The 12,390-nt window shown below is 56.6% G+C and overlaps 1 protein-coding gene across 4 annotated transcripts in view; it reads right to left on the minus strand.

The window, feature by feature from the left end:
- The window catches only part of DGKD (diacylglycerol kinase delta), a 100,180-nt gene that overhangs the window by 17,284 nt on the left and 70,506 nt on the right, over positions 1 to 12,390 (minus strand). For all 4 annotated transcript variants that reach the window (XM_033111880.1, XM_033111879.1, XM_033111881.1 and 1 more), the window contains 9 exons: positions 10,811 to 10,919; positions 7,739 to 7,878; positions 6,810 to 6,897; positions 5,687 to 5,781; positions 5,481 to 5,580; positions 5,130 to 5,403; positions 3,525 to 3,674; positions 2,637 to 2,765; positions 1,283 to 1,379 (listed from right to left, as the gene is read on the minus strand). In XM_033111880.1, coding sequence (XP_032967771.1) covers positions 1,283 to 1,379; positions 2,637 to 2,765; positions 3,525 to 3,674; positions 5,130 to 5,403; positions 5,481 to 5,580; positions 5,687 to 5,781; positions 6,810 to 6,897; positions 7,739 to 7,878; positions 10,811 to 10,919 — 1,182 coding nt within the window. The remainder of the gene's footprint in view (positions 1 to 1,282; positions 1,380 to 2,636; positions 2,766 to 3,524; positions 3,675 to 5,129; positions 5,404 to 5,480; positions 5,581 to 5,686; positions 5,782 to 6,809; positions 6,898 to 7,738; positions 7,879 to 10,810; positions 10,920 to 12,390) is intronic.

The following is a 12,390-nucleotide window of genomic DNA, read 5'->3' on the forward strand; positions in this document are numbered from 1 at the left end:
ACCCTCGACCCAGAGGATGCAGCATGGAGAGAGTATGTCCTTGACGTTCGTCGTGAAAGTTCCCCAGAAAGTCAATGGGGGCGGGTGGGCTCGGGACGACAGCTTGGACCAGAACTCTGTGCACTTTAGATCAACAGGCTTTTGCAGCCTGACCCGAAAAGCAATCACCACACACACGTTCTTATGACGCATCTAATCCAAGGGCCTAAGAGCTTGGTGAGAGCAAAGGTCTGGGACGAACAGTTCTCAGCTGAAGACCACGTGCTCCCCAGTACTTACAGGTCCTGGGGGGAGAGGGCATGGGGACAGCGGGGGCGGGGGGAGGCTGGGCTCCAGGAGACCATCCAGGCAAAGGCCGAATGACAAAAGTGCTGGGGTGTCAGGTGACGCCACGGCACACCACCCCAGGTAGAGGGAGGAGAGCAGCTTCTGTCCCCTCCCATCTGAAGAGGAGAGGAGGAAAAGAGACCAACAGCCATAGCTGTAGACGTGGAACCTCGGTGCTCCCAGGTGAAGGACTGAGTTCAGGGAGCCCGGGGGGCACTGCTCACAGGAGGAGTACAGCTGCAGCATTTTTAAGAAACCACCTCAGGAAAGTCAAAACCAGAACCAGACAGCCCCAGGAGGAGCAGACAGGCAAGCAGTAGTATCGGGTCCGGGACGGGATGCCAGGTAACGGCCAGGCCAGCACCTGGCAGCAGATGTCTGAAGCGAGGCCACCCTCTGCCAAACGGGCGTGGTGGCCACCCCGCACACCTTCAGTTCTGCTTTCCCGAAAGCCCCCGTTTCTGTAAACCGTACATTTGTCACTGTTACTCTGACCCAACACACCAGACACATGGTTGGCAACTTTTAATCAATTGCCACCAGCCTCCAGCTGCCCAGCCCTTGCTGTCAGCCAGCAGAAAGGGATGCCGAGAAGAATGGGTTTTCAAACCACCATCTTCCTGCACAATGGCCTGCATACACACGAGACTCCACCAACACTGCTGCACAAAGTGCTGTCTGCCTCAGGACCTGGCACAGACAGCGTCGGAACATCCCACCCCACAAGTCTCAGAACGGGAGATACACCAGAAGACTGCCGTGTGCGGGCTGCAGGGACCAGGAGTGAGCGGGACACACAGGGAGCTCCCGCACTCCAGCGGAGGTCTCATGATTCCTGGGTTTTCCTTACAGGCTGGCAGAGGATCACCTAGGCAACATTCCCGAGTTTCTCTAATTCCAGATCAGATTTCTACGCTCCTTTGTTCTACGCCCACTTGGTTCACCCCATACTCACAGGTTTTCTGGTTCCGAGTTAAAGGGATCGGCATTAATTAACAAGCGACTGATGACTGAACCTCCAGGCAAGGAGCCAGACATCCCAGCCCGAACATCTGTGGGGAGGTAACAGATGACACAGCCATGGTCAGCAGCTACTGAATTCAGGGAAGCTCGTGTCCTCCAGGCTGGCACTTTCCTCAGGACACTGTAATTAAACTTTTCTAAAATAAAGTATAAACGTGCCCGAATTTTGACAATTAACAGTCTGCTCAGAAATCACCATCATCAACCCATATTCATGGAACAAAAATAAGCATACTGAGTGGCAGAAATCCCACCTATGACAAATCAATACCTAATGGTAAAAGGGCTTGTAAAGATAGTTTTCATTAAATGTACGAAACCACCAAAAGATTCATACAACTAATCTTCGAGTCCAGTCGTACAACTTTAGAAGGCTGAATTCATGAGAAACAAACATCAGGGAACAGTCAGGTGACCGGAAACTTCAAGCTACGTGCACCAGTTTAAATTTTTTAAATCGAACACTAAGGTAGAGGTGGAGCCCTGCTTTTGAACGTTCTGCCAATCCATCCTTCCAGTAACTTCTCCGGCAGTGATTAACCAAATATTTCTCATTAGCCTCACTTCCCAAGGCCTTCTGGAATTTTCTTTCTATTCAGTTGAGATTCACTAGAAATTGCCAAATCACTCACAGGAGCAAAGGGTGTGGCTAGGAGGCCTCAGGAACCGCCCTGAAGCTGGTGAAGGGAGTCTTATTGGCAATTTCAACCCCTTGTACCATTTCTTCCTTTGAGGACACAAAGTACTGTCACAATTCCCCGAGGGAAGAAGCAACAGGAGTGGCCTCCACTCTCTCCTGGGCAAAATGAGAGCAAGGAAAGAAAACGGGCTGGGCCCACCTCCCCCAGCAGCTGGCTGTGCTCCTGCAATCACGCTGGAAAAAGCAGGATGATCCCTTGGTCCGTCACCACCAGCCTGGCCCTCCCTTTTCACTCAGGATAACTCCTAGTCATCCTTCAGCACCCAGCTCAGGTATCGCCTGTTACACGACACCTTCACGGCCCCCAGGTGGTGATTTGGGTGTGGTTTGCCCTTTGTAATAAATAAGGGCACTTGTCATACCGTGCTCTAACTGTGAAATTCCGTCCGCTTCCCCACGGACCTATAAGCTCTTGAAGGACAGGGACCCAGTCTCATTCTTCCCACAGACCCAGCACTGGGCCACGTGCCAGGCCCCGGACCTCGCAGGTCACAGGGCAGGGCCTCTGACAGCCTCCTGCAGGCAGGCTTGGCCTGGCCACTAGGCCGGCGCTGTCACCCTGCCCCCCGGGGGTGGGGACACTCACTCGGGAACAGGATCTTCGTATTGAGTGCTGGCAGGCTGTCCCGGTTTCCTGACTGGGGAGGAAGAGAGGCAGAGCTGCCCAGGGACAAACTTCCTTTGCTTATCAGCTTCTCACATGGGGATTTGGACACTATAAAAACAGGACAGAAGGTTGTAAGACAGTCCAAAATAGAACAGGACTAAACTCCCGGGAAAGATTAGAGACATGCCAGGTGGACGGGCCGAGGGACGTGAGGAATGGTTACACGCCACTAGTCAACCCTAAGTAGAGCAGGCAAGATAGAGAACGGGACAGAGAGGCAAGTGGGTTTGGATGCCCTGTAGAGAGTGACAAAGGCCACGGAGGGTGAGGCTGGGGCAGGGCACAGAGCCCATGCCAAGGAGTTCTGAGCAGCAGTGAGCAGGGAATAAATCCTCAGACAGACACCTGCTAGTGGCCTGTCCAGGCTATAGGAAGGGGCCGCAAGCAGCCAGTGGAGAGGGGCGATTCTCCACTCAGGAGCCCAAGCTGGGGGCTGTTCCACGAGGGTAAGGGTCCCTGGGCAGATGGCCCATGGAGCTGGGTGGTTCCCTGGCCAAAATGCCAGGCAAGGCCAGCTCTGGCTGGAGTGAATTTCGCACGCACACAGCGTCAGGCTGGCTGCAGCCGGGAGGACCCACAGGCCCTGAGCCCGGCTGGGTCTGGGCTGCGCAGGGAGGTCCTGGGGAAAGCAGACTCCTTAGCAGCAAGGCTCTGCCCACCTGCCACCAGACAGAGCGCGCACGTCCTGACTTGATACTGACAAGTGGCCAAAGCAGGGGGCAGGCACCCTGAAAACCCCCTCAGCAAGCTTTCCGAGTATCCCACAGGCCCGATGGCAGCACGGAGGGTCATCCCGCCAGCCGGCACCTTTGCGGAGGCTCCTGCACTTGGCAATCCCACAGCTGTCGCCATGGCACACGCTGTCGTCCGACTTCAGGTCTTTTTTCTCCTCCGACTCAGAGAGCCCTAGGACAATCCTCTCCTGTTCTTGGGTCTGGGCATTCTGCTCGTCGACAGCTGTGCAGGGAAAGAAGGTTTGCGCTCAGCAGTGGCTATGGACCTGCAGACAGTGCCAGGCTGATGGAGCGCCTGCTGAACAGACGCCCCACCTCATCTCCCAGATTGATGTATCTTCAAATGTCCTCTTGGCTAAAGGTTTAGACCCGAAGCTCCCACATTGTCCCCACTGTTCCCCTGGTCCTAGCACACTGCAAGTACGCCAGGCACCCGGGCATTCGTGCCAGTGGGTGGGGGAGAAGGACCAAGAGGCCGGAAGATGTGGAGAGAAGGTGAGCAAAGTAGCGAGAGCCCAGAGCAGCCCGGGGGACGTGACAGGGCCCCATCTGAGCACAGCAGTGTGTGTGTATGTGAGGGGGTCATGACCTGACTATTGTCCCTGAAGCAAGATGCAACCAACTGCCCAGAGTGGAAAAGGTGAGGGCTGGGAGTGTCTGAAGCAAGTGGAGTGGTGTGAAATGGGATCTGAGGGAAAAGAGAGACAAGACAGACCAAGGACAAGAACAAACTTGCTCAGAGAGATCTGGGGGTCCCAGTGAGGCTGGAGGCCATGGAGTTCACAGGTCAGTGTGGTTTGTTCAGTGTTTTCAAAGCTTAGCAAACCGAGTCTAGAAAAACGGAGCGACCAATCAAGTGGGACTCTCATCCTATGTGGTCTACCTGCCTGCCCCAGGCCCATCGTGGACACAGCACGGGCAGCCTGGACGCCAGGCCAGTGACCTGACCCCGCGGCGCTCACGCTGCTCCCAGCTCTCTGACCCCCCGGCTCCCCAACCTCCAACCCCTCAGTGCAGCTGTAGCCTGGCCAGCCTCTCTCTCTGCCCATGGACTTCATACCTCACCTCAGTCCCTGGCCGGGGCCCACCGCTCTCCTGGGCACAAGGCCCTCCTCACCGGGTGCCCTCAGGACACCTCAGCTCTAACCACCCAAGCTCTCTTCAGAACTCGCTCCCTTTGAGGCAGCCCCACCTCTGACTCAACAAAGCCCCATGACACAATCCCCTGCTGCCACCTGCTCCCGAGGGGCTGTTACCGACATTTGGCAGTGACCACAGGATAGGACCCTTGTAGGGAGTGGGTCCCCTCTCCAGGGATCCCTCTCTCCAGCATGCTCCCTGTGTGAGCCCATGTGTGGCACCTTTTCACCAGCTGGGGGCGCCCTCTCGACTCCACCTTCCACTTCCTAGAATCCCGGGGTGCCCCCGCCCCAGTCAGCAGCGTCTTTACATCAGACACAAGTAGGTGAACAGGGAGAAATGTCCGCAGCACGCTCTGAGGGAGGAGGTGCTGCCACATGGCAGGCAGTCTAGAGGGAAAGTGGACGGGCTGGCAAAGACCTCGGGCTGTCGGGCTTTGGTCTACACCTGGATCCTTTCTATCGCCAAGATTGGGGGGAAAGTGGGTGTGCCCAGTGCTTGCCTGAAAAAGGGTACTGATTCTTAAGAGACCAGCTACCTTTTTCTGTGTGTTCTATGATCTGACGGATCGCCTTCTTCAGGCTATTGGCTCTTAGCATGAGTTGTTCCCGAGGCCGGAATATCTGCGGCCGGGCTGGGCACGCCGACCCCACTGGGCGGTCCACGGTGGAGCCACAGCCGCTGCCTGCTCCGTCTCCATCTTCTGTCTCCTCGGCGATGGTGGGCGGTGGGGTGGGCAGAGAGGATGAGGCCTGGGACTCGTCGTCCAAGGTCTTGAGGAGAGAATCCAGCTTCTCTTTCAGGACGGAGCACTGGACGGTAAACAAAGGGCAGGGAATGGAGTGCCTCTCCGCCCTGACGCCCTCCGCCTCGGCGCCCGGGGACAAACCTTCTTGGCCATGACCTCCGACTCCTCGGAGCTCTCAGTCGTCCTCTCGTAGGCCTTCCCCACTCGAGCCACGAAGTCCTTCACCGTCTCGCAGAGCACTCTGTGGGAGGAAACGCAGAAAGCTACTTCTAGAGAGACAGTTCTGGCTGGGAACCCGGCGCCCTGCGTGCTGGACCCCTGGCTCCCCGGGGGCCATAGGCACTCACTTTGCTGATGAGATCACCACTGAGTGCTGGTCGGAGGTCAGGATTTTAGAAAGATGAGCTGCAACCGAGTCTTCATAGAAGAGAATTTGCTGTACCTACAATTACCCCAAAACAGGGCGGGGTGACTGCCGGTCCATGCCTGTGGGGTCCTCACCCACTGCCTCGCTAGGCCAGCCTCAGCTCACGTCCCTAAGCTGAGAACCGCCAGTGCTACCGGAAAGGTTCCGAAGGCTTCAGCAAGATGTGGACAGAGGGATCGCAACAAAAAAACACACGTCAATCAAAGCTTACAAACCTCTCGTGCTTCTTTAGCCCGAGATTCACCACCACCAGCCTGTGCTAAGAACTATAATCTTTTATCTGCTTCCACAGACAGGGCTCCTTCATTTAGGTTCCATTCATAGCAGACAACACATTTTGCTGCCTTCTCTCTCTCACCTCTGCCTGCTGAAAAGGGAGCGCTACCCCCGTGTGACGGACGTCTCTTTAGGCTCTAGCCCAGGGCTCGGCAAACTTTACTATCGGCTGGACAGTAAATATCTGAGGTGTCGCACACACATTCTTCCTCTCTTAAAAGGTACCAACCAGCCATGTGAAAGCAGGCCTAGGCCGTAGCGTGCCCTGGCCCCTGGCCTCAACCCTCAGGACAGGCAGGCAGCCTTGGCAGAGCTCTCGCTCTCCTGCTCAGCCAGCAGCCAGCTCGCCCAGCGGGACAAGCACAGCTATGTGCTGCTGCAGCACTGTGCTGCTGCAGGACAGAAGAAAAAGAAGGCAAAGCCCAGGCCTCACGGGACTGTTAAATCACAAAAATAATCATAGGACGAGAAGCAGAGCTCAATGCTGAGCTCACACAGGCCACCTGCAAAGGCCAGTGACGTGGACAAGGGGGGCGTGGGGCAGCAGAGGTCGCAGAGGGCCAACGGTGTGCACCGGGAGAGGGGGAAGTCCTTAGGAGACCGCCATCACAAAGCACCCCAAATCTTGGTGAGAACCCAGGAAGCCCCCAAAGCCAGGGGCGTGGGGGTCAGAGGCCACGCGGCAGCAGCTCAACCTTGGGCTGACACTGCACTTCTGCGAGTCTATCAAGGGCAGAGCGTGCTAGCAGGGAGGCCACCAGAAGTACCTCGGAACCATCGCTGAAGTCCTCGGTGACGACGGTGGAAGAGGACGCCTGCCGGGGGAGTTTGGTCTCATAGGCCATGACGCTCCACCTGCACATGAAGGCAGCTCTCAGCCTGGCTCCAGGGACCAGGGCCTGGGACTTGCTCTTACAACAGCTCTAACTAGCTGTAAGCCCTCTGTCTGGACTGCTTGTCCCATAACTCGGCTCCTCACTCAGCTGAGAACAAATGTCACACCAGGAGGGCAGTGCAGCTGCACTGAAGGAAGCGAAATGAAGCCCCCAACAGAGAGCTGCAATCGCAGCCGGCAGCCAGCTCCTCCAGGGCGTGTGTGCAATGCACAGGCACCAGAGGCAGCCACCCCCTTAAGTGGACAAGGAACGGTAGGGGCAGCTAGAGTGCGCTGGAAATCACACCTGCTGATCGCAACTACAGGGTCCTGTGAGAGAACAGAAGCTTTCCCAACACCACCAACACCACAGGCTGTGGTGAGTGGGGATTCAGACATGAGCTCAGAACTCGGGTAGGATGCCAAAGGCTCTTCAGACAGAGAGTATGGATCCAATACATAAGATTGTTCTGGGAACACAATATGGGAAAAGGGGTTCGCTCAACTATGGATAAAGAGAGCTCTGCTGACAGGCATCAGAGGAGGGCTGAATGGCCAAAGGGGACAGAGCCACCTTCGGCAACAGCCCCTGTGGGTCAGGCTTGGCCAGACGACTCTAGGGCACAGTTCCTAACCTGTTCTGTTGGTTGTTATGTTTTTCATAATCTTGATCAAAAGTTAAAGACTACCAGAAAAAAAGAATTCCTGATCAGGTCAAATTTTTACCACCACCTGCAGAGAGCTTATGGTTTCCAGAGACCCTGGGTAAGAACCGCTGGTCGAGGTGACCTGTCGGTCGCATGAGAGCGCGTCCCCACTCACCTGTCCAGCATCTTGGTGCTGGCCCTTTCCAGCTTTTCCAGGATCTGTGGGAGCTGCGTGTCGTCATCGCAGGCCGAGCCCCAGCCTAGCACACGAGCCAGGTCATTCCCTGTGCCGAGCGGCAACACTCCCAGCTGACACTGTCGGAACACAGCGGGAAGACACGGCCTGAACCCCCTCTTCCTACCGACCACAGTGGCTCAACTCAGTGTGAGAAACCTGGTGTGAGCCGGGGTGGCGCATACATTCCAGGCAGAGGCAGAGCCACGAGGCAGGACAGACGGCCCATCGAACCCCACAAAAGACTCCTCCCTCTCCCACAGGCCCTCGTCTCACCTGCTGCCACGTTCTGATAATCCCCTAGGGTCTCTCTGATCTACAGTGCCCAAATCCCTTCCTTGCCATTTTCATAGCCACGGCCACAGTCCTGTCCCTGACTGTTGAGCCCCTGAACCCCTGCAGAACCATTCGGACTCCCCACCACCGTCTCTCCACCCACTACTTCACCTTACTCACTGAGACCAAGTTCATCTTCCCATAACACCACTGGTGTCCTCACTCTTCTAAAAACATCCTCAATGGCTTCTAAGTCCCATCAAAACAGGTACCAGCACGTGTACAGGCTCAAGGCCGCCGAACTCAAGCATGCCCAGTGCTCGGCCAACATCCCGCCACTGCCACTCCCCGGAGTGACCCAGGCATTGCTCAGGCCTCGCCCCCACACCCCCAGAATTCCCACCCAGAGCCCCCAAGAACCACACAGCCGGGTCAGTGCTGAGGAAGCTCCCTACACACTGGCTGCCCAACAACTCTCGACCTCCCCCTCCGACGTGCGGTGCGGGCCGGTCCTCAGTCCTCCCTAAACACCGCACAGCCCAGGTCACCTGCCCCGGCCACCAGGAGGCCACAAGCTGGAATGGAAGGTCTGGACAAGGAAGCCCGAGCCCCAGGCGCAGAGGCCACGGCTGCGTCCCTGGGGACTGAAAGAAAAAGTGTGGCCAGTGGAGTAAAGGTACGGGAACGGCCTAGCTGGGGGGTGACACTCCTGCCAAGCAGGGCAGTGAGGACAGAGGAAGTCAGAGGCAGAGAAGGCAGAAGGAGCCAAACTGGGGGCTCTGGTAATCTGCATCATGAAGTCTGGACTTGATCCTCAAGCCAAGGGGCCACTAAGGAAAGCTCCGGGGGGTGAGGGGTGAGCATGAGCAGAGCTGCTCGTGGGGAATGCCCCAGGGAGGAGGGGACAGACAGAGGCCCCGGGTCAGCAGCATACGGGGTGGCAGGACTGAGCCCCAGCAACTAACTAGAAGTGAGGAGGGAGAGTGAGGGAAGAAGAATCCAGAACAGCTGTCATGTCTCTGGCTCGGACGTCTGGCAGATGACATTTTCAGACTCTAAGGAAAGGAAAGTGGGGCCCGTGGGGCTGAGCAGTGGGCTGTGCTGGAAATGCCGGGCTTGAGGTGGGGAGGGGCAGCCGGGAGGGTGAGAAACACCGACCGCAGGGTCCTGGGGAGGCTGGGGGAGGGGGTGACCAGGGGATCAAGTGCCTCAGAGAAGCCGAAGGAGATAAGTGTTCACTGAACTCAGCTGAGGGGATGAAATCTGCCTTCCCGACTACTGGTAAGGAAGTTGCAGATGATCCTGGAAGTCAAAACTTAACCCCGGGCCTAAGTGTAGTGCTCTAGCTTCACCACTAGGGGGCAGCACTCTCTCTCCTGAGCAAACGGCCTCCCTTGAGCGGAGCAGTTCACCCTCCACCTTCCGGCATCACAACAAACAGTCCACCGCACCTACAAGGACCACCAGCACTGAGAGTGGGAAGAGTGCGGGGTCTCTGAAAAATACGCTCCAGGCAGGGCAAAAATCTGAAGAAAAAATATGATGGAAGCAAATGACAAACGCAGAAAAATATGACCAACAAGGAGTTTCTATCTCTAATATGACAGTAATCCTTAGAAATCAATCTTTTCCAAAAGGTAAATACTCCAATAGAAATCTAGACAGGAAACATAAACAGGTGGTTCATTTAAAAATTCGTGGTTAACTGAGGTGGTTGACTTCACCAGTATTAAATAAAAAACAAAACATCCTTTTTTGTCTTAGTCGGACAAAAAAGAGAAAGATGCGCAATGGACAGCGTGTGGGAGAGGACAGTTTTTCCGCAGCACCAGGACATTAAATGGGTACAGCCCGAGGCAGAGCGGACGGCAGTGCAGATCACACGCTAAGCGTGGGCGCCCTTTGAAAGCGAGCAGGCTGGGCGCCGCGCACGTGGTTTTCAGCAGCGCCGTCTGTAGGCAGCCATCTGAGCGCCCATCGGTGGGGAGGAAGCCAGGCCCCGCGGCAGAGCGCCGCCCCGCGGGGAAGCATCCCGCAGACCTCGACTTCCTGCCCAGGAGCGAGCGCCCGACGCCGCAACACACTGATTCATCGGGTGCGGGAACGGAACAGCACGGCTACGGGAGCCCGCTGGACTCAACACAGCGTTATCCCACATGCACAGAGAGACGGGTCTGAGCGGCAGCTGCCCATGTTCCCAGTGGGTAATTACGGGGGGGGGGGAGGGGAGAAGGAGAGGAAGCAGGGGTGGAAAATCAATGAACACCTCTTTTCTTACAATCAGAAAAATCTTGTTTAATTCAATACAGAAAAAAACTAAGGCCAAGGGCCTCCAACCCTGACTTGAAGTTCAAATCTACTTCTGTCTCCTCGCAAACAAGAGGCATCAGGCCGCAGATGACATCACTACCCAATAAGGAGCCGGTGAGGGTGCAGCAAGGTGGTGGCCCCACTCAGACCTGCTCCCAACCTGGAACTTCCGGGGAATGGATGCTCTTTTCATAGCTCCCTTTACTGCTCACTGTGACGTTCCCGTCCCTGCACCGCAGCCCCAGCCAGTGTCCCAGCCCCGGCCCCATGATGCTATCGAGCTATAATACCTGCTCTTCCCCCAGACCTTCGCTGGTCCCCTGGGGAACACTGCTCCCAGGGGACAAGGGGTGTCACCAGCAGAGCCAGGCCTCTCTGCCAGTGGCCATGCTCTCCCCGGGGTTGGGTCCCTCCACATTCAGGTACCTGTTTGTGAAGATTGAGGCTGTCGATTTCAGAGAGGACCCAGCCAACACTGCCATCCCCACCACAGACCAGAATCCGGAATGTGTCAAACTTCTGGAATAAGCGTAAGCTGCAGAGAAAAGAGGACATCAGTGAAATGACGCACATTCTGAAGGACAAATGGCGGCCACTTCACCTTGGGCCGAGGGCCCCGTCTGCACTGAGCTGGCACTCCACCTGTGAATGAGCCTCTCAGAGGCAGAGCCCAGGCGGCTGGGACCCCAGGCACCCGAGGGCAGCGGCTAGGCCTCTGCGCCCACCCCACTTCCTGGCCCCCAGCAGCCAGCACCCACACGTCACTCAGGAGCCCAGGCCGCGGGGTTCTGCCCCCACTGTACCTGTCCGTCTGGGCCACTCCATCTTCCCAGGTGACATGACCCACCCTTTCACACCTCGTAACTCCATCTCCCTCCTGTTCTCCTCGTGGTCACCGTGCCCCTCGCATGCACTGCCCCCTCAGGACACCCCACCGCCTTCTGCTCGCTCCTCACCCTCTTCCCAAGTGGCCTCCTCCACATTCCGGCTTCAGGGACCACACGGACACCGATGACCCTGAATGACCCAGATGACTCAGAACAACGACCTCCAGGCTTCCTGAAGACACACCTGTACTTGTCTACCACACACGCCCGTGGGGTGTCCCATGGGCACCTCCCTGTCCGAGGTTTCCCTCCCTGGAGGACTGCAGAGCCTCATCAACCCAGTCGCCGGCCACTCCCCACTGTCCCGAGTGCAGGCCACCACTGCTTCTCTCGTAATGGCTACAAGAGACTCCTCCATACCTCACGTCTCCTGCGGGGCACCTTCAATCCCTGCGATCAGTGTGATTTTCCCAAACAAGTCTCATCGAGTATCTAAGCAGTTACTGCCTTTCCAGGAAAGGTTCAAACCTCTCGGCCAGCCACCGAGGGCCCTCCCTGGCCAACAGCTGCCTGCCCGTCTCCCCAGCCACCCCACTATGTTCTCTCCTCTTTGCACACACAGCACCCTCTGCCTAGAAGGTTCCCCACCGCCCTCCCTGCCAAGACAACACTAACTCTCCTCAGATGCTGGTTCAGGAGAGAATCTGAGAGGACAGCTCCCCCACCCCCCACCCCCGTTTCATTTACAAGTCCCTTCCCCAGGTCCCCACAGAATCTATGCATCTCCTTGCCAACGTGACAGATCACCCTTTCTTGTGTCCTTGACTATCTGTTCGTGTGCCACACCCCCAGCAGGAGGCAGGGACCCCACCTTACTGGGCCTTGCATCAAGCAGAGTCTGAGCCTCTAGCAGAAGAAGCCCTCAGAAGACACACAGGAACGAGTGACATGGCCCAGAACTCAGGACACACAGAGGAGAGGTTCTGCAGTGGCAAGGTTATGACACAAACGGCCACACGTCCCTCTGAGAACACTGACCTCTCTCAGGCCTCCTACTCTCTGGAGCAGGTGATACATCGAGGACAGGAATCGAGGAAATGCAGAATTTTAATAGTATGATTGCAGCTGCCGTCCAGAAATGGGAATTTCCTAAACCCACTCGCACTGCGCCTGTTAGTC

The sequence above is a fragment of the Rhinolophus ferrumequinum genome, chromosome 8 (genome assembly GCF_004115265.2).
Source record: "Rhinolophus ferrumequinum isolate MPI-CBG mRhiFer1 chromosome 8, mRhiFer1_v1.p, whole genome shotgun sequence".
In the NCBI taxonomy this organism is placed as follows: domain Eukaryota; kingdom Metazoa; phylum Chordata; class Mammalia; order Chiroptera; family Rhinolophidae; genus Rhinolophus; species Rhinolophus ferrumequinum.